Source organism: Archocentrus centrarchus, chromosome 5, assembly GCF_007364275.1.
Source record: "Archocentrus centrarchus isolate MPI-CPG fArcCen1 chromosome 5, fArcCen1, whole genome shotgun sequence".
Classification (NCBI taxonomy): domain Eukaryota; kingdom Metazoa; phylum Chordata; class Actinopteri; order Cichliformes; family Cichlidae; genus Archocentrus; species Archocentrus centrarchus.
The window spans coordinates 1297451-1319487 of record NC_044350.1 but is presented as its reverse complement, the minus strand read 5'-3'; the positions used below and the strand labels follow the sequence as shown (position 1 = coordinate 1319487).

At 41.7% G+C, this 22037-nt stretch overlaps 1 protein-coding gene across 1 annotated transcript in view; it reads left to right on the top strand.

The window, feature by feature from the left end:
* Positions 1-10770, top strand: part of serinc3 (serine incorporator 3) — a 30460-nt gene extending 19690 nt beyond the window's left edge. The window contains exons 3-10 of the mRNA XM_030729261.1: positions 333-526; positions 2198-2277; positions 2388-2525; positions 2701-2870; positions 6229-6319; positions 6605-6806; positions 8220-8447; positions 10184-10770. Of these exons, the coding sequence (XP_030585121.1) occupies positions 333-526; positions 2198-2277; positions 2388-2525; positions 2701-2870; positions 6229-6319; positions 6605-6806; positions 8220-8447; positions 10184-10319 (1239 nt within the window). The 3' untranslated portion in view covers positions 10320-10770. The remainder of the gene's footprint in view (positions 1-332; positions 527-2197; positions 2278-2387; positions 2526-2700; positions 2871-6228; positions 6320-6604; positions 6807-8219; positions 8448-10183) is intronic.
* Positions 10771-22037: the final 11267 nt, after the last annotated feature.

Here is a 22037-nt window from a genome sequence, read left to right as displayed (position 1 = left end):
TTACTACATGATTCCTTCCGGTCTCATTGTACATCCTGTATAATGACAAATAAAGGCATTCTTATGTGTTTCTGGATGACTTCAGTATTAATTTACAATGTAGGAAAAAAAAAACATTCAATGAGAAGGTGTGTCCAAACTTTTGAGTGGTACTGTAAAAATATCAGCTGCCCTGAAATTGATCCAAGAGAAGATGATCTTTCTCTTTTTTGGCACTTTTTGATCACACCATCCAAATAGGTCGCTTAGTGGTCAAGTCACATCTCATATGAACTTTATCTCCTGAACCTGTCTTCCCATTACAACAAGGGTCTTTCTGTGATTTGGTGTAGATCCCGGGCTTCTGTGAGGATGGGGCAGGCTCGTCTATCCCCACCCTACAGGCTGATGTCAACTGTGAAATGTTTGTGGGCTACAAGGCAGTGTACCGTATCTGCTTTGGCATGAGTATGTGGTTCCTGGGGTTTTCCATTCTCATGATAAACATTAAGAACAGCAGAGACCCTCGTGCTGCCATCCACAATGGGTAAGGATTGCAACATGTAAATATTTTAATTTTTACAGACCTACCAATCCTAAGGTTCACTTTTAGACTCTTAAAAGTGTAGCAGTGTAGCAGGTGCATAAACCAAAAGGAGCCACACAGCAAGTGCATTTAAATAGACTTTCAAAGGCCTTCACTGTGATTTCACCCTAGTCCACCTGTGCTCTTTAACAATGTGTCAGAGGAGTTGTAAATTATACAATCTATATTTCAGCAGGTGATCTTTGTCCTGCACTTAACTTGTCTTGACATTCTTTGCTATGGCTGCTACTTTTATTACTCATCATTTAGTTGAAGTTTGAAAAAATGCAACGAAAGTCTGTCATGGCCATCTGATAGCTGTGTTGTTAGGATATATAACATGTAAAATGTCCATCACTGTATTTAATGGCTTGAGAGTTCTCATTTGATCTGACCATCAACAAAAAAAGAGTTAATTTAAAATACTATAACAGAGTAAGGTGAACTTAAATATTCCATATTACACCTCTTTTTAACAAGTTAATTTAAGTCCCACTCATGTCTCCAGAATGTCTTTCCAGTTGCAGTTCAAAGTACAAATTGTTCATTCTAAGATGCCTTCATAATTAAGTCATGTCCCAATAAGGGCTGTTTCACCACCTTTAGCATTAGAGACAGCCTGCTGTGCATTATACTCTCTTACCCAGTGTGAGACAGAGCAGGGATATCCTTAGATGATCATTTCAGGTGCACACCTCTGGTACCATCTAACCTAAAGCTGGAACATTTTCAGCATGTTCTCCCTTGCAGCCAATGACAAAACATTTGCCCATATCACCAACATCTTAGAGCTGCAAGAAGTAGGAAGTCATTTGAAAAGAAAGGGCAAATAAAATTCTTAAAATATGACTGATTCTCCCTTCAATGTCCTTGTGCACTTTTGAACACTTTTTAGATTGATTTGTGATTTGTTCTGACCACTTGCACTGTGGAGAAGAGGACAAAGTCACCTGAAGCCTAATCTGGTAGAAGGCAAACTTAAAAACTCTCTAAACAGACACACAGTGGTGTGGCATTCCCTCAGACACGTTGGGGTCTTGCAGTAGAACTGGAAAGTCACTGTTCACAACCCTGTGAATGTAGAAAAAAATGACAAGCACACCTGACCTGACTTGACCTGACGCACTTCCTTGATTACTGTATGCTTTCTCACTGCTTGTACTTTAAGCTTGTACTATAACTGTTTGTTCTCTTGGTCATATCCAGAGCTTTCAACATGCTCAACATGAAAGCCTGGTACACAAACTGAGGTTTGCTCTCTGTCAAGAGAATCTAATAAAGGCAGGATGCCTGGAAGCTGTACAGAGGTGCACAAAGACAAAATGTGGAAGGGACGATGTGCCAAATTTAAATCATTTTTATGGACACAGCTGTATAACTTTTTGATCATACTTCATAAAATACAGCTAGATTTTACACTATTGTCTTTTGGGAATAAGGTCAGCATATCATTATAAAAGTAATAGTAATAAATAGATAAATACATGTGCCAGACACATTCATATCAAACCTTGCAGTGTGTTTGGACCTTTCAGGTTAACTGGACATTCTCTGGATGTAACTTTGAAAGTAGATAAAATGTTTGACTAAGACAGTTTTCCTGTGACTTATGACAATAACAATGTGTTTCAGATTTTGGTTCTTTAAGTTTGCTGCCTTGGTGGCAATTACAGTTGGTGCCTTTTACATCCCAGAAGGGCCTTTCACCTACAGTAAGAATATATATTTGAAAGAGTGGGTTACTCAGATCATAACATCATTTATACACAGAGATTTGTTAGTATGTGAAAGCTAAATTACTTGTGTATCTGTGTTGTTGCAGCATGGTTTGTTATAGGCTCTGGTGGAGCTTTCTTTTTCATTCTGATCCAGCTGGTGCTGTTGGTGGACTTTGCCCACTCCTGGAATGAGTCCTGGGTTGACAAGATGGAGAGTGGCAACTCCAGAGGCTGGTATGCAGGTCAGTGACTCTCTGGTTCAGTTGCATGCTATATTCACCTTATAAATAAAGTTGCATACATTTGCAAGCATATCCTCAAAAATACAAAAAAGCATACATCTAACATGCACAGATTTCATAAATCTAGTTTCAAATCAGTTTTCAGCCTTTAACTGTTTCTGCCTTGTGTTTTTAGCTCTGCTGGCTGTCACAATCCTGAACTACATCCTGTCGTTAACGGCAGTTGTGCTGTTCTTTGTCTTCTACACCAAACCTGATGGGTGCTTTATCAACAAGTTCTTCATCAGCTTCAACATGTTGCTCTGCATCGCGGCCTCTATTGTGTCAGTGCTGCCTAAAGTCCAGGTACAGAACAGGGAGCAGTGCACGGCATGTTTGTAATGCAGAAAGCATTATGACAGTAAACACAGACAAACATAAAAAGCTGGTATGTTTTCATATTGTGCCATAAATCTGTATGCACTGTGCATACATTTAAAAAAAGAAAAATACAGTTGCAAAAATGAAAGATTTTACCTTTGGATTTTCAATTGATTTAATGTGTTTGAGATACAGTTTTGGCTGCATCCTCCCTAATGTTGTGACACAAAATTGAAGGCTGATATTTGGGGCCACATTACTGATACAGGCCATTGCATGGTCAGTATTTCTGTTGCGTCAGTATCACTCTGGCAATGATGGAGTTGCTTATTTTGTGTGTTAGCAAGCAAATAAAGCAGCCGTGAGAAAATAAAAGCTTCATTTTAAGGCTTTCAAAAAGAGAAAGCTGATCAGTGAAGATTCTGCTTTCTGTTTGCAAATGTTAGTGCTTCAAGCATCATCATGTCATGATGAGGAGTTTGAATCATGGAGACTGCCATTAGTGACATCTGTCCAAATCTACTGCTACTGCTGAGTGCTCCACCAAATCAGCTGAACTTAATAGCAACCCCCTCTGCTACTTATCTAATCAGATCGATATCTCAGAAGTTTATTTGACTTGATGCTACACTCTGATTAAAAAGGGTTCCTTTATTTATTTATTTATTGAGCTGTGCATCAACCTCTGTGACACAATTTCAATAAAAAGCATGACCATCTTCACAAATGCATGGTACAGCAGTAAATGGACGTTTTTCTGGCCTAACTGATCACTCAAAGCACTTTTTACGATGAGCCTCATTAACTTAATTTCACACACATTTGTACAAGCACAGTTTTCTGTGCCTACGCACCTTAATTAACATTTGCACACACACTGATGCATTGGGGTTCAGTATCTTGCCCAACGATATTTTGCCACGCAGACTGAACCGCCAAATAACCGACCTTCCGACTGGTACTTAAGGCCTGTTTTCAAACAAATCTGCTCCTCGTATTTAAGCCCAGTTTGTAGTTTTTCCTTCTCTTGAATTTTTTTATTTGTGTATGAAAATTGTGACAGGCCAGAGTCTCAATTTTGGCCAGTCTGCTAATAATTCTGTCCCCATGGAGCTTTATTGGTATTTTAGCTACAACCAGTCATAGTGGATGGCTGCCCCTCCCTGAGCCTGGTTCTGCTGGAGGTTTCTTCCTGTTAAAAGGGAGTTTTTCCTTCCCACTGCTGCCAAATGCTTGCTCATAGGGGGTCGTTTTTGACTGTTGGGTTTTCTCTGTAATTACTGTAGGGTCTTTACCTTACAATATAACGCGCCTTGAGGTGACTGTTTGTTGTGATTGGCACTGTATAAATAAAATTGAACTGCACTGTGTTGGGTTCGAGGCCGACACTCCCGTCACCCTTTTTGCAGGAGAAAAATAGCCCCAATAGAGCGAGATGGCTCCTCAGCCGGTGAGCAAGACTTCTTAAAAAATCACTGGAGATGGGCAGGTTTTGTTACCAAGGTTTATTAACAGACAAAGTTACAAAAAGCAAAAGCAAGCAGAAGCCTCCCGGGAGTTTGTGCCTTAGCAGTTAGCAAGAGAAGAACGGACAGTAACAGCACCCACACCGCACGTACACTGCCCCAACTACCGCTACCCATCCTCTTATATACTCTCTGCCGTTCTTTGTCTAAGGTTTTGTGCACAGTCAGCGATTTACAAACATTCATTAGAAACTGTCATTAATACTACTGTCATTATCTGAAAGGGCACAAACATCCCGGAGCATTTTCAATACATCAACAAGACAGTAAGAAAAATTCATCACAGTAATTGTCAGCCACAACCTCCTTGAGGCCATCCCAAGGCACTCTTGGAGAAGGATTTACAACTCCTCACACATATGCTTGACCCGATATGAGGGAGAAGGACCAGATATGAGGACGAAAATGAGGCCCAGTTTGCCCCCGGACCTGTTGCATGGACAGATTTATACTTTCTTGATTTGCATTTCCAAAGTTTTTGGCCGTGCTACACAAGCAAGTTAGCCTTCGGCTAGGTCCACTGGACAGAATTATCCCTATATCCAGTATAAATCAAAAAATGGGCAAACAGGATGACTGGTGTCCTGTACACGAACCCAAAATCGGGCAGTTTTATGAGTTGAGACCCCTAAGCATGAATTTAATGAGCAACAGGTTCATCACGGGGCTAGGGCAGAAGATGAGTATGCTCTGAGGATGATCTGAGAGGGCCTGCTTGGTGACAGCAGACTATTAGGGAGGGGTAGCAGAGCTGCTGCTGCCTGAACACAAATAAGAGCAACTCAAACAGGCCTCAAACCTTCCTACTACTTTTAGACACACAATATGAAATATTACAGTGTAGAAAGCAGTTTAGTTGCAAGGAATAATGACTTTAAATATCAGTATTGGGTGGTAAAAATAAATCCCAACAATTGAGTGCTTTGAATTTCATTTTCAAATAATAAGGTAAGTGTAATCTTTGTGATCTGAAAGCTTGGACTTCAAACTCTTTGAATACTTTGTTCCAACTGATGTGAAGTCATCACAGATGTCTGTCATGTGCTTTAGGCACGGTACACCTTTAAAGTCAAACTTGGTGATATAACTGATGGTGCAGGGAGGTAACATACAGTCATTTGGTGGTAGCAGAATAGCATCAACGTTTTTCAGCTGCAGTATTTTTGTTACTGCTATCTTGCTTAACTGTAACACCACAAACAAATTTGGTATTACAATATTGTGGCATTTACATGAGTGCTGTTGATATGAATTAACTTCCATTCAGACTTTGTATATACAGAGTGTCTCTGTTACTCCAGCATCCTTTACTTCCACACAGAGAAAAGCAGATAGTGACAGGCCTCCTGAAAAAAGGGTCTACAGAGAATGACAGATGACATTTCTGGACTTCACTCACAAGCTCATGCGTTTCAAGCAGAGTGCAAGGTTTTTGAAAAGGAAAAGTAAAGCTAACTAAAAATATCTTCATATAGTTAGTTATAAACTTTATTTAATGATACACATATTTTCCAAATAATAAATGAAAGGTTCATTCAACCCCAAAAATACACAGGTATGTTTGGAGTGCTTGACCAGAGGTTTAAACAATAAACACAGGATTAGAACTTCTTTCATAATAATTTTAAAGCCGAGGCCTTTTCAGATTGTTCAGTCTTTCAGTATTTGAATGAATGGAGTTGTCATTGAGTATAACCCCAGCATCCTTAAATATTATCCTTAATACTTTATTTTTATATAAATAAATTTAAATAAAGTTCAGAACTGTCGGAGGTAACTGCTTGGTACTGATGAATCTTTTATCTGTGTGTCCCCAGGAGTCTCAGCCTCGTTCAGGTCTGCTGCAGTCCTCCTTCATCACCTTGTACACTATGTTTCTAACCTGGTCTGCCATGACCAATGAGCCTGGTGAGAATGTTGCTGGGAGTATTCCTGTAATCACTAAACTCAATCTTTTTAGAAATGCTTTTGGTTATCTTGTTGAAATTGCACCGTGTATGTTGCACCTAAGCCAACACAGCATGTTGTAGTTAATTAATTACTCCATCAAGTGTTGATACATAAAGCATTGCTATTAATTTGTAATGTAATGGCATAGAATATGCCTCCAAATAACCAGAATTAGTCTGTGTCAGTTTGTGTAGATTCAAACGTTGTTTTGTTTTTGTTTGTTTATTCTTTTGCTACTCTCAGACCGAGCATGCAACCCCAGCCTGCTGAGTATTTTCCACCAGATCGCAGCCCCATCCCCAGCCCCTCTAGAGATTGAGAACCAGACAGCTGTGGTAATCATTGGGACAGAAGAACCTGTCCAGACATCGCCATACCTGCAGTGGTGGGATGCTCAGAGCATCATGGGACTCATAATATTTATCTTGTGCATCCTGTATTCCAGGTAACATTCTCAAAAAGCAAGTCAGTCCCCATAGATGCCAGTGTTAAACAGCATGAGAAACCATGTTTACAGGCTGGTGCAAAAAATTGTGTGATAGATCTGTAATACACACTCCATGGAAAGACCCTACTTATTGTACTGCGTAGTGTTACAGCCACAGCTAAAACGCTGAAAGCACAATCAATCTAAGTGACTGCAACATATAAAGAGGATGCCACGCCCGAGTTTAAATTCGGCAGAAAGTAACAGATGTAGAGGAGACCAGGCCAGTCACACAATGGGCCCAGGACTTCCTTCCCTAAACTAATAAGATAAGGGAAACTAAACTAACAAATGAATCAGACTATCAGGGTCTCCATACCAAGAGGGAAAAACAAAATTAAACAAAACTGGTCCCCACAAGGAACCATGGACCAGAGCACGCTAGAGCTGCTTAATCTGCAAGACAGGAGCACACACTGCCATCCTCCATTAAATAGACAGAAATCAGTAATCACTCCCACCTGGCATACCTGAGAAAGGGAGAGAGAAAGATAAGCAAAGGAGAAGCAAGGAGAGAGGAAGCAAACACAATGGGGAAGGCGCATAACATTTAGGTGGGGCCGTGTTATGTTTACTGTGTTGAATTTGTGGGGTCAAAATGTGTTCTCTGCAGAGGTTGCCGATGTTCACATGTTCATATGAAACAACTGGGAGTGTTGATCCTGGTGGGGGTGCTGTTTTGCATTGATTTGATTTGAAAAACATGATCCCAGTTTTTTCGGTCCTGAATTAGTAGTGGGCTGTCTTTGAGGACATGAATCACAGGACCTGCATTTCACAGCTGAGCACTGCACCGTCACTGCTGCCTGGAGACTTCATTGCATCACATGCAAGACCTCGTCACTAAAAGCAAAATGTGTGACAGGACAATTGCTCTTCATTTGTTTATTTACTCCTTGAGCTTTTGGTAGTGTCATGAACCATACCAGCCAGAAACATATGTCAAGATCAGCAGCAAACCTGAAGCCAGCAGTGTGGAATAAATGTTGCAGTTTGTAGTTTAGCATTAACACAGTAAGATGTATAACTGTCTTGAGTTTCCTTTTTTATCGTAAAAAAGAACCTCAACATGCATCTGAAAGCCGTGATCTCGACAGAATGATCAGTGTGAAGAATTAGAGATTTAGCCCTCGGGGCACTCACTGAAATTCTTGAAATTAAAAGTTTCAACATGAAAGTGTCACTGAGGATATTACTTTTTAAAATTTTCATGAAGTTCCAAAGTCAAGTTGAAGTGCTCCACTTGTAGTTCTCCACTTGGTAAAGTGTTAACCAATTCTAAGCCTTTCTTAGTAAAGTCTTCTGTATTTGTTTGAGTTATTTGCTCTTCTTTGCTCTTGGTCACAGTTCAATTGTTTGTTTTGCCCCCAGCATTCGTTCATCCAGCAACAGTCAGGTTAACAAGCTGACCATGGCATCCAAAGACTCAGTCATACTGGCTGAGGGGGGCAGCACAGCTGAGCTGTCAGAGGAGTCAACAGGGCCCAGACGGGTGGAGGACAATGAGCGGGACATGGTCCAGTACAGCTACTCCTTCTTCCACTTCATGCTCTTCTTGGCGTCACTTTACATCATGATGACCCTCACTAACTGGTACAGGTCAGTGGAGCCATAATGTCAGCACAGCATCTGAACTGTAATCTAAAGTACTTTAGGGTAATGCCTTTTTTCCACTAATACCTATTCAGCCCAAAATGTCATTTGTATGTAACACAAATACAAACGGTTGCTCCGTCTAACTTCCTCTCGATTCTGTCGTCAGCCACCAAGCAGAAAAGCAGCTGTGTTGGTTAGTATGTAGCCATTTTCCTCATTGTTGGGTTTCAAAAACAGCAGTTTTGATTCTTGTGAAAAACTCGATCTCATGACTCACATAGTAACGTCACTGCCTGGCCAATCAGTGGCATGAATTCTGTTGACCTCACATTTTTGGCTCCTCAGCTCGCTTGGAAAGTACCTGGCACCAGGTACTACCACCTAATGGAAAACCCTAAAAACTGAGTATAGTTGAGTAGGCACTAGTGGAAAAGCAGCATAAGATGATAAAAGCACCGTGTGTGCCAGTCTCTTCCATTCCTTCTGTGTATCCATTCAGATGCATGAACCAGATTGACAGAATTTTTTTTTGTTGTTAGCCCAAATACTAATCTGTAAGCGTGAAGAAATTGTGCAGTTGGTGGGGGCTGTTTTTACACCCCAGCCTAGGGCAAACCAGAGCACAACACAAATATGATTCCCTGTTTCCAAGGAAGGACCAGTGCTGCCGTGAGATTTTGCAGTCAAAACAGATTTTTATTTATTTATTTATTTCCACGTAGAACAACATCAGGGTGGGCACAGCCAAAACAAACAAAACATTCTAAAATAAATAAATAAAAACACAACTGAGTTACCTACAACCGTAGAATTCAAAAAGAAAATACAAGGCTCTTACCTGCCTCGCTCACCCACACAGAAGGAAAGGGAAAGGCTTCCTACTCCTGCAGCTACCAGGGCTACTTTTTGAATAAGGAGTTTGCAAAATGCACAAAATTACTAATCTAACTATTCTAGACATGAAACACTTGTTTCACACAACACTTTACTCTCTGGTACACAAACACACTCACAGAGCACAGTCTAGTTGGAATCAGGAAATTGGCAGCACCAAGCTGATCTTGTCAGATCCCAGTTTAAAATTGATGCCTCCAGTCTCCAACCAATGGCCGTCTGCCACCTAGAGCTTACATAATCAAAAAAAGAAGAAAAAGATCAGCACCACCCCCAGGCAGGGAGGAGCAAACACAATACACAATCCAAAATATGTCACCTGGGTCACAACACACCCTCACTTAAGACCAAGCATTTCTTCCCCCCAAGAAATGTTTGACCTAATACTCTACATGAGAGCACACCAGTAAGACCCGTTAAAAGGTAAATCTTTTCTTTTATAATTTTGGCTATTTTTTTTTTAAATTATTATTTATTTATATAAACCAGCCATCAGGAGAGAGATATCTAAATCTGAGATAGAAACTTGTACACTGCACCAGATTTTCTGTTTAGGCAGTACATCTTCAGTCCCGAATATGGTAAACTGATGGAGCAAATTTATTGAATTTCATTCAAAAACATTTTTTTAACTGGAAACACGAACTTGCAGTTCCTCTACAATGAAAAAGAATGGCTTTGTTATAAAAGTATAACAAAGTGGTATTTAGTGGTGACAGTGTGCTGTATAATGGGAAAACATACAACAATATAATTCCTTTTTTAAAGCCTTAAAACTTGACAGTAAATGATGGCAACTCAACTACTTTTGCTGTGATTTTTTTATTTTTTTTTTCCCGACACAGTCCCGACACAGACTACACCATAACCAGTAAGTGGCCAGCAGTCTGGGTGAAGATTACCTCCAGCTGGGTGTGTTTGGCTCTGTACATCTGGACACTGGTGGCCCCCATGATCCTCACCAACCGAGACTTCAGCTGAGCAGTCTCTCTCCCTCCACAGTGTGCGCTACAAACCTCATTTTTTTTGTTTTTACATAAAATTTGTCAAAGATGCCTACATTCTACTGTCGAGATGGACTCAGGCTTTAAACTGTTCGCTGGATTCTGATTGAATTAAATGTTTCCGAAGTGCCAAAACAGTTGTTGTCAAATAAGTTTTGAAATCAAACCTTTTTGAATTTTTGTTATATATTTTAAAAGATAATTTCATTTTTTGCTGTAACAACAATTTATGATAAATGCTTAGTTAAAGAATGAATACTTTCAATTAGGGCTGCAACGATTCATTGAGTAACTTGTATAATTCAGTGATAAAATGGTAAATGGACTAGTTCTTATATAGCGCTTTTCTACTCAATCAGAGCACTCAAAGCGCTTATACAACCTGTGCATTCACCCATGCACTCCCATTCATACAAGCACTTCCATTTTTACGAAGCTAAGTGCTTTTTAATTAACTAGCATTCATACTCCGACAGAACGGTCGGAGAGCAACTTGGGGTTAAGTATCTTGCCCAAGGATACATTGGCATGTAGCCTGGAGTAGCCAGGATTCGAACCGCTGACCTTCTGATCAGTAGGTGACCTGCTCTACCTACTGAGCTACAGCCAAAAAAGTCCTTGACACAAATTTGTTGCTTGGATGCTTCGTTTAAACTCTGTAGTTCAGGTGTCTCCATGTAAGTGGAGCGTTTCATCCACATTAGCAGCATTAAAGTTCTCCGTCATTTGGAAAAAACGACCCTTGAACACTGACACGTTTTTCCACACCTCCACTGCCCCCATGTGTTGTGCTCGAGCACCTTTATTAATTGATGGAATAATTTTTAGAACCCCCAGGTACTAAAATCGATAGTTGCAGCCCTACTCTCAATAAGTCAAATAGACTGCTTCTTATGTAGTGCTTTGCTACTCTACTTTGAGCACTCAATGCGCTTTATACAACATGCCTCATTCACACACACAAGCCTAAGTGCTTTCTATCAAATATTCATACTCATAAATGCATCAGGAGCAACTCAGGGTTCAGTATCTTGCCCGAGGATACTCTGGCAATCCCTGGAGCAGCCAGGGATTGAACCACCAACCTTTTGATTAGGTAGATGACTTGCACTACCTCTTGAGCCAAAGCTACCCATTATGATTGTTGAGAGTATTCATTCTTACAGCTATAACTTTGGGGGTTGTGATGGGGTGAACTGCATCCACTAGTAAGAGGATGTAGTTGGCTGTCAAGCCTTCATATGCCTTATGTCTGAAAATGTTAGATTATTGGAGAGTATGTACATGAATGTCACTGACATAACTGCAATATGACCTGAAGTCAACTTAAGTTTCTGCCAAATGTACATGGACTTACAGGTCTTAAGATGTAACAGTGTCAGTAGTTAAAAAGTATCCTTAGAACAACAGAGGCAAAAATATCATTCATCACTTACATCTCTGAATAACCTGGAATAACTTCAGTATTTTTGGATTGTTATTGTAAAGAATGTATTTCTGTAATCCAAAAAAGATTGTATTTTAAGGGAAGCAAGCTATAGCTGAATCAAAAGATGTTTGACAATATGAATCTGACCAAATGCCTTGCAATACAAACATATTCAGTGTGGTTAGTGAGTTGTGAGTTCTCCGTAATGCTTCTCCAGGTTCTGATCATACTGTTTAATCATTTACTTTTGTAACTGCAGTGTGCTCATTTATGTCAGGGGAAAAAAAACACTCCTCATGTGAGATATCTGTGCTCTGAAAGTCCTCATCACATTTGGTTCTACACTTTTTTGTGTTACCTTTAAAAATTAATATTTTCCAAGGCACTATGCATCTCTTTCTTTTTTTTTTTGCAAAGTTGTGCACATTGAATTGTTAAGATTCTTAGCACTGTACAAACACTGTAAATAAATAAATTGTAAATAAACACAATGAAAATTTACAACTTTCATTGTGTTTTATTAAACTTTAGCACATAAATACTAGTAAAGGAAATACTACCAAAAACAAACAATAGAACAGGATTTCATCAGGTGATGGCAGTGTTTCTGAATACCAACCATATCACTAGCGGAACAAATCAGAGCTGGGCCGGAGACAGGCCCTTTATACCCAAATAATAAAGCTCATCATAACATCATTTTACAACATATACATGCCCACAACAGCGGGAATGTGTATGTTATGAAGTGCCACTCATGTTACCTTAGTCCGTAAAAATGCTCCACTTAGTTTGCAATCTGTTGCCAAGTGACTGATGATGACGTTGGTGGATGTTGGTGACGAGTTTTACCCACAATACACTTGGAGAAAATATCGCCGATATACTTGAAAATTTGCGTGTCATAAAGTAAAAGTTAAGAGTGAAAATAAAGCCAGTCATGCAGCACAACATCTTATTCAATATTTTACACCTACTACATCACTAAAGTCAGTCGGTCTTGTAAAGTTTTTAGCAACCATGACTCAGTCCTGTCTGTGGCAAACCCTCGTGTAAAACACGAATGATGGGTGATGTAAAGTGGGCTGTACCCATGGCCATACACCATGAACATCGGGATACAATCAGGAGAGGGCCCACCTTCTCCACGTCTCCTCGGACATGACAAAGGCCTGCCTACCTGAAATCTTATCCTCTTCTTCTCTCTCCCATCCGGGCCCCCTCTAGGCCCGGGCTGGGCTCCGGGGGCTCCGCCCCTGCCAAGTATGTGGAATGATGGTGGCAGGTACACCACAAGGTCCATCAAGACTTCTGTGTCTCTGTTCCTTTGTGTATTCCATTGTGTTGTTTTAAGTCACTTTGGCTGCACTGTTTTCTCACTTTCTGCTTTCTTTGTCTGTTTGCACTCAGTAATATGTTTACCTTCAATGCTGCAATTTACTACACAAACAGACACACAACCATACACACTTTTAAGCTTCAACACCCACCACTTCACCAGTTAGTTTAGACATAATCACTCTGATGTTTGTCACATGGAGTGTACATGGAGTTGGTTCCAGGGAAAAGAGGCTAAAAATTGCTAGTCAGGCAGACGTCTTTCAGTAGGAGACTTATATGTCCGAAACATCTGCACACACTCACCTCTCCACACTTCCCTCACATGTACTCAGCTTACTACAACTCCAAAGAAAGAGGCGTAGCCATATTGATTATCAGAAAGATAAACTTCACCATTAGCAACACTATAAAAGATCCAGAGGGTAAATTTTTAATACTTAAACTCGATCTGTGAACGGTGGCTCCAGCTGATGACCCTGCAGATGACCGAAAGGAGGGGGTGCAGCAGGCAGAGATGCCAAGCTGGAAGAACACCACCTGTATGACATTCTGACACATCTGGAGGACCAGTGAATGTGAAAGGGCAGTTGGCATCCAGGAAAGACCGGAGGATAGCAGGAGAGACTGCACAAAGAGTGGGTGGCCAGTCACTTTACCCATTAGCTTCCCTACTGGAAGCACCTTTACTGACTACGAAGATGAATAAGAAAAGACAACCCAAAGGCCCTCCGAGAGGTGGGATGGAAGATGAGCCTACTAGGACGGATCAGATGGTAACGAACGGTACAGACAGTGGCCATGAGAAGTTCCTCCAGAAGTATCTATGTGGATGGCAGAAAGTGACATCACTCAGAGGGTTGCACATCCACCAAGGAAAGAAAAGGAAGGGACCTCAACTAGCGCAATTGCACTGTTTCAGGAGGTGAGACGAAAGGGACCCAAAGCCAGGTAGAAAACCACATTGCAGCAGGACCCAACAGGGCTGGGAGGTCGGAAGTAGAGGAAGGAGACCAAAGGATGGAGGCAACCCTCAAGAGCAACAAGGAACCCCTCTCCACATACACAACTAGCAAACCAGCTCAAGCAGCTGGAAAGGCACAGTAAGATCAAGTGGCCAAAGGCAAAGGACCAGCAGGAATGGTGCGCAATTGATGAACACCTGATCGTAGTGCTGGAGCATTCCCTGTGAGGGTCAGCAGATTACACACACTCAGTAACATCATTTATGTGTGTAGAGAGATTTGGCAAATGTGCGTTTACACAAACTGCAGCCCCAAGACAGAAAGGACTGAGGGAGAAACCCATCACACACACACACATATATATATATATATGCTATATGTGCTTACTATGCAGAGGTTTTTCAACCTCATACTGTGCCCCTGATTATGAGGCAAAACATGAGATGATTTTTTTCCCTCAACTATCCTATTGTTGTTTTTCACTTTGCTTTCCCTCCCTGCTACGGTAGCACCTAACGGCACATGACCGCAGACACCTGTCTCCCCCCTTGTTTGTTTTGTGGTTTGTATTCTTCTTGGATGGGTGTTCTGGAACGTACTTTTCATTGTATACTTGTGTACAATGATAATAAAATTGAATCTAACCTAATCTAATCTTATATATATATATATATATATATATATATATATATATATATATATATATATATATATATATATACACACACACACACACACACACACACACACACACACACACACACACACACACACACACACACACACACCATGGAGGTATTCAGGTAAGCTTTGTTTACTTCAGTTATTTCCTCTATTTACTTCAAAATGTGTTTTTTCTTCATACATTGTTTTAATTTTACTTCCCACCTTTTGGTATTCCTTGATTGTTTTCACCTGTGCTCAAGTTGTGTTCCTCTCCTTCCTGTTTCACATCTGTGTATTTTATTGGATCAGTTTTCAGTTGTTCTTTGTCATGGTGTCTGTGTAATGTCTCTATTTGTCATCTAAGGACTTTCTGGATTTTGCACCTTTGCTTCAGCCTTCAGTAAAAGGCTTTTTATTACCTTTTTCTGCCTTTGAGTCAGCACCACTGTAAGAATAGATAAACGTTTAACTGTTTTTCTGTATATCACAATGTGTTGGAAGTGTTCATCATAAACATGCACATGACAATCAGATTGTAAGGACAAAACATACTTGTACATACCCAAACCCTCCAGGTGAGGAAAGCAGGTAACGCCTGTTTCCTGACGTCACACGCACATACACACACCCCCACACACTCACGTGATGCTAAAATAAAAGAGCCAGCAGGAAGTCAGACTCTCTCTGAGACACACACACGAGTGGTGGCTGATGGAGACTCTCCCTGCAGGTAAAAAGATCACTACGGGTTTCTGTGTCTCCTTTTATTTAACGGTGGTCTGAACCTAACAACCACCACATCACAACATCTGACAGGATGATTATGGATGATAGAGCTCCCACTAGACATGATAGTATAATGATTTCTTCAGAAATACATGATTTTAGATATAATGTTTTTTTATTTTTTTTATTTTGTTTTATTTTTATTTATCCCTCTGTGTTGGCCCTGCAACAGGCTGGCGACCTGTTCAGGGTGTACCCTGCCTCTCGCCCTATGACAGCTGGGATAGGCTCCAGCCCCCCCGCGACCCTTAACAGGATGTGCGGAAGCGAATGGATGGATGGATGTTTTTTTATTAATGAAAATGTAAATTCACCAGCTTAAAAAATTACAGTTCTTAGGAAAAAGACAAACATTTGAAACAGTCATCTTGTGCTTTTGACCACATCTGTGGTCCTTTTTTTTTTACAATTTCCTAAGATGTTGTATTCAAAATAAATAATTAGAACAAGTTGTTTTTATTTATATACCAATTCAAAAAACAGGAGCCAACTCAAATTGTTTTCCATTTGGGGAATAATTTAAAAATAATCAGGAAATAATTGTTGTGACCCCTTCGATTCCACAATATCGTGTCCTAATACTCTGTGCTGCTCTTCATACCCATCACTGCAAATCCCTGCAGAATCGTCAAAGGGTGTCTGCTCACATACTCCAGTCATTTGATTTGATAGTGATTTCTGACATAGAGTTACTTTAAAGATTACTCACAATAGTGAGTGAAAAAAGCAGTGTGCAGTTGGGGTGATGTTTCAGAGTGTAAGTTGTTAACAGCTCTACTAAAATATTTATGCACTAAATGTCTCTCATGATTTCAATTCTATAAATATTCAAGCTATGCAATATCTAAAACTAAATTTTGACACATGTGGTGTCACAAAAATCTTGTTCACTCACTATGGCTCATATTCACTATAGTGGTGCAAATTTATGACATGTGTAAGTAAAGAGATGCAGCCTTAGGGTAACCTGGGTAAGTTACCTGCTTTGCCCAGTTTGGTAATTTGACCTCAACCTGTAATACTCTTATAATGTACCTGTTTATAATGTATTAACAGTTATGTTAAAATGGTGTTATAGGCTGTTCATCAAGTGTTGTTTTATAGTGTTTGTCAATGATAATAGAGGGAGTTCAGTAAAGTCTAACCAGGTGCAGCATGTCTAAGGCAGTGAAGGGTTTTGTTGTCGTCTGCCAGCAGATGGCAGAATTCACCAGAGGAAAGAATCAACTCACTGACTTCCAACTTGGCTTTCCTTTTGACTCAGAACCACAGTAACTGTCACAACAGAAAAGTCATTAAGCTTCAGTTCACTGACACACAACAGAATGACCGAGAAGAATAGATGCTGAACACGAGGCAGAGAAAGCGCTCGTCTGGTCCTGTGTGCAAAGAAATGTTTCTGATGACCTGTAGAAGGATCCGCTCATATTCACCGTTTTTAGTTGTCACACTGATTGCCAAAGGTGAAGTCATAAAATTGGAAAGAAAGTATCCATGCTATAGAATTTATGTTTCCATAATGGTAAGCACTGCACCATCATTTGCTGCCAAAAGTAGTGAATTGTGTTTCCTTTGTAGTGCCTAAAGAAAAAGAATCTGGCCACTTCCTGTTTTGCTTTGGCAGCCCTTTGCATTGTGTGCTTTGCATTCAATTTTGCTTCCTCTTGGCTCGTTAGCGTTTCAGCTCACCTGTTCTCCCCGGCTGTGTCCACTCTCCTCTCATTACCTCTTATGTATTTATTGTCTACCTTCTCCCTCTTTTTGTGTGGATTAGTTGCAAAAAGCTTTTGTTATTTCTGGCTAATATCCTGCACAACCATTTTTGTTTCTGTTTGGAAACATAGGCGCTCATCATACCCCAAAGAGCACCTGGTATGCCAAGGTGGTTCCCCCATCCAAGTATTAAGCAGGCCTGACCCTGCTTAGGTTTTGAGATCAGATGAGCTTGGGCATGCTCACGGTGGTATAAAGCAACAATTAAAGGGCAGCATGGCAGTGCAGTGGTTAGTACTGCTGCCTCACAGCAATAAGGCTCTGGGTTTGAATCCACCATCTGGCTGGGTCCCTTCTGTGTTTAGTTTGCATGTCCTCCCTGTGGGCTGTGGGCTGTACCCATGGCCACTCCCTGGAGTTAATTGCTGATTCTAAATTGCCCATGAGTGTGAATGGTTGTCTGTCTCTATGTCTGCAACAGACTAGCAACCTGTCCAGGGTGTACCTTGGCATTCCCCATGTGGCAGCTGGGATAGGCTCCAGCAACCCTACATTGGACAAGCGGAAGAAAATGGGTGGATAAAAATTATAATTTTTTCCCCCCCACCATTTTTGGGGTGAAAACTTCTATAATGACATAAATGACACAAATCTGTGGAAAATGACAGACATTTTTTGTCAACTTACACTCAGTGCATCAGATTTTACATATCTGAAAATCTGATGAATGATAAGGTTTATTTGTCACATGCGCAGTTATACACAGTACAATGCACCATGAAATGTATTTTTCACCTGCATCCATTAATAAGTATAATATATATATATAGTTAAGAAGAATAAAAATAAGTACTTCACACTTCACAGAATAGAATAATTTACATTGTGCATAATAGTGCAGTTTAATAGTGCAGTAATGGTGCAGTTTAGGGCTCAGAGTTGAGGAAATGGATGGGTTGTGGATAAAAACTCTTCTTCAACCTTTCAGTCTTAGTCCTCAGGCAGCTGTAAAGCCGGCCTGATGGGAGCAGAGAGAGTGTCTGGGGTGGTTGGGCTGTTTGAGGATCTTCATAGCCCTTAACCTGCACTGCTTGGTGTAAATGTCCTACAGGTTGGGAAGGGTGATTCTGATGGTCTGTTCAGTTGAACGAATCACCATTTTCAAGGACTCAAAGTCCTGTTTAGTTCGGTTTCCCATCCAGGTGGTGATGCTCCCACGCAAGATGCTCTCGAGGGTGCAGGTGTAAAAGTTCCTGAGCACCTTGAGTGACCCACTTGTGCCACCTGTGGTCTGCTGGTCAGGAAACTGTAAACCCACCTGCACAGGGATTGGTCCAGGCCCAGGTCCAGCAGCTTACAGACCAGCCTGGAGGGGATCCAAACACAGAACTCGGGAGGCAAAGCATGAACTCAGAAATGCACAGCTTTATTGATGGTTGCACGTCAGGGGCCTATTCCATGAAGCAGGTTTTAATAACAGGTTCTAATAACTTTGGGTTTGTTAACGGGAAACTCGGGTTTTCAGTTCCAGGAAGAGAGCTAACTCCAACTCTGAGTCATTTACTGGGGTAACAGACTCTGTGAACCTAACCTGCTCACTGGCAGGTTTTATTCAACAAACTCTGTCTGTCTGACAACTCCCCTCCTGCTGCACCTGAAACACCTGTCTGACACTCCCATTCTTTTCCTCGTTCATAAAGTGGTTGTCAGAGCGTCAGAGGAGCGAATTCATCTGCAGACGTTTATGTTTCTACAAGCTCTGAAATCCCAGTTAGATGTTGATTTGTTATTTGTGTATGTAACATGAAGCTTTTACAGTTGTTCACTCGTCAGCAGACCTTAAAGACGGAGACAGCGATGATGTCACAAATTTATAATGAAGCAGCTGCAGCTGTCAGACTGTCAGTCAGTTCCACTGAAACATTTACTGTAGTTACTGTAGCATCACTGTTACATCACACTGATCTGTCTGAAGCTTTAGACGCAGAACACACTGTGGATGGAAAAATGTCCGGATCCTGGAGATGATGTTTGAGTGAAGATGAGGCTGAAATGATTTTAAGACTTGAAAACTGAACTAAATGGATTTAAAGTGACTTAAATGTCAGCATTTTGAAAGTTATGGTGTCTGAAATTCAGAGTATGAATCTCAACATATTTCTACTGAGAATCACCTAAAGCGGTGATCACAGGCGCTATAACGGATCAGCAAACGGATCAGGATTATGGATTCAGGCCAGATCCAGTTCAGGCTCCAGTCATTTCCCAGCTCATCCAGTCTGGATCTGTTCATAATGGATTAATTTTCCTGACACGATCTGCATTCTTTAATTAAAATCACCCATCCTCCCAAACTGTACTAAAATATTTAAAACCTATAAAGCTGAGACATTCATTATAACATGTTTGACGTGATTGGTGAAACTTTACATTGATTACAGACTTGGAAAGCTGCTCTGAATTTTTCCAACTAAATATGAAACTATGACTGAACTCTGACATTTGACAACTACTCAGTGAAACATCTCTGTTGTAGCTGTCAGAGAGCTGTGAAGCTGATCTTAGATCAGATTAGAAATGGTAAAACTGGAAACATTAAAGCAGTTTTTCAGTAAATCTCATTACTCATTTTTATCATTTTTATCCAGTAATGGCAGAAATAATGAAACTGTCCAGAATCGCTTCGATGCCGTCCGAAAGTCTTTTTCCATAGCCTCACCGAACTCCTCCCACACTCGAGTTTTTGCTTTGGCCACTACCCGAGCTGCATTCTGCTTGGCCTGTCGATACCTGTCAGCTGCCTCCGGAGTCCCACAGGCTAACCAAGCCCGATAAGACTCTTTCTTCAGCTTGATGGCTCCCTTCACCTCCGGTGACCACCATCTGGTTCGGGGGTTACCACCACGACAGGCACCAACCACCTTGCAGCCACAGCTCTGAGCAGCAGCCTCAACAATGGAGGTGCGGAACATGGTCCATTCGGACTCAATGTCCTCAGCCTCCCTCGGAATGCTGTCGAAGTTCTGCCGGAGGTGGGAGTTGAAGATCTCCCGGACTGGGGCTTCTGCCAGGCGTTCCCAGCGCACCCTCACAATACGTTTAGGTGTGCCAGGCCTGTCCAGCATCTTCCCCTGCCACCTGATCCAACTCACCACCAGGTGGTGATCAGTTGACAGCTCAGCTCCTCTCTTCACCCGAGTGTCCAGAACATACGGCCGCAGATCTGATGATACGATTACAAAATCGATCATCGACCTGCGACCTAGGGTGTCCTGGTGCCATGTGCACTTATGGACATCCTTGTGTTCGAACACGGTGTTTGTTATGGACAAACTGTGGTTTGCACAGAAGTCCAATAACAAAACACCATTCGGGTTCAGATCGGGCAGGCCGTTCCTCCCAATCACGCCCCTCCAGGTCTCACTGTCATTGCCCACGTGAGCGTTGAAGTCTCCCAGCAAGACTATGGAGTCACCAGATGGAGCACTCTCCAGCACCCCACCCAGCAACTCCAAAAACGGTGGGTACCCTGAACTGTCATTCGGCGCATAAGCGCAAACAACAGTCAGGACCCGTTCCCCAGCCCGAAGGCGCAGGGAAACTACCCTCTCGTCCACCGGTGAAAACTCCGACGTACAGGCAGCAAGCCGGGGGGATACAAGAATACCCACCCCAGCTCGCCGCCTCTCACCGAGGGCAACTCCAGACTGGAACAGAGTCCAGCCCTTCTCCAGGAGACTGGTTCCAGAGCCCAGGCCATGCGTTGAGGTGAGCCCAACTATATCTAGCTGGTATCTCTCAACCTCACGCACTAGCTCAGGCTCCTTCCCCACCAGAGAGGTGACATTCCATGTCCCAATAGCCAGTTTCGATAGCCGGGGATCGGTCCGCCAGGGCCTCCGCCCTCGGCCACCGCCCGACACACACTGCACCCGACCCCTACGACACCTCCTGCGGGTGGTGGGCCTGCAGGAGGGCGGGCCCATGTAACCTCTTCGGGCTGCGCCCGGCCAAGCACCACGGGCTAATGCCTGGCCACCAGACGCTCTCCCTCGAGCTCCCTCCCCAGGCCTGGCTCCAGGGTGAGGCCCCGGTAACCCTATCCCGGGCAGGGTAAACTGTTCCCTTGTTTTTTCACTCATAAGGGTCTTCTGAACCGCTCTTTGTCTGGACCCTCACCCAGGACCAGTTTGCCATGGGAGACCCTACCAGGGGGACAAGCTCCCAGACAACATAGCTCCTGGGATCACTGGGACACACAAACCCCTCCACCACGATAAGGTGGCGATTCACGGAGGAGCTCAGCTTTATATGTTTTAGATATTTCAGTACAGTTTGGGAGGATGAGACATTTTAATTAAAGAAGTCATAGGCACATCTTCTTCCTGATGTTCTAATTTAATCAATACAGAGAAATCTTGTCCAGATTAATGATAGAACATGGTGACGTTGGTGATGTTTTAATTGTACGTTCGGTGGCCGGTCCTCAAGATAAGATGCACTGAAAGAGAAAAGTTAGTCTAGAACTTTCTGATCAGTTGCTCTCTGTCTAATGTATTATTTAATTGTTTATTATTTGGTTGATTCACTGTTTATTAATTAATTCACTGGAGTTTACCTTTAAACATTTGTCCTTTATTCACTAAGTAAAAAATAATCCCTAACAAGTGCTTTGAGTAGAAAAGTGCTTTATAAGAACCAGTCCTTTTACCATTTCAGGTTATGAGGCTGGGAGCATGCGTTTCATTTTTTTTTTTAGCATTCTCAGCGTTGTGCACCATGAATCAGATCCTCAGGC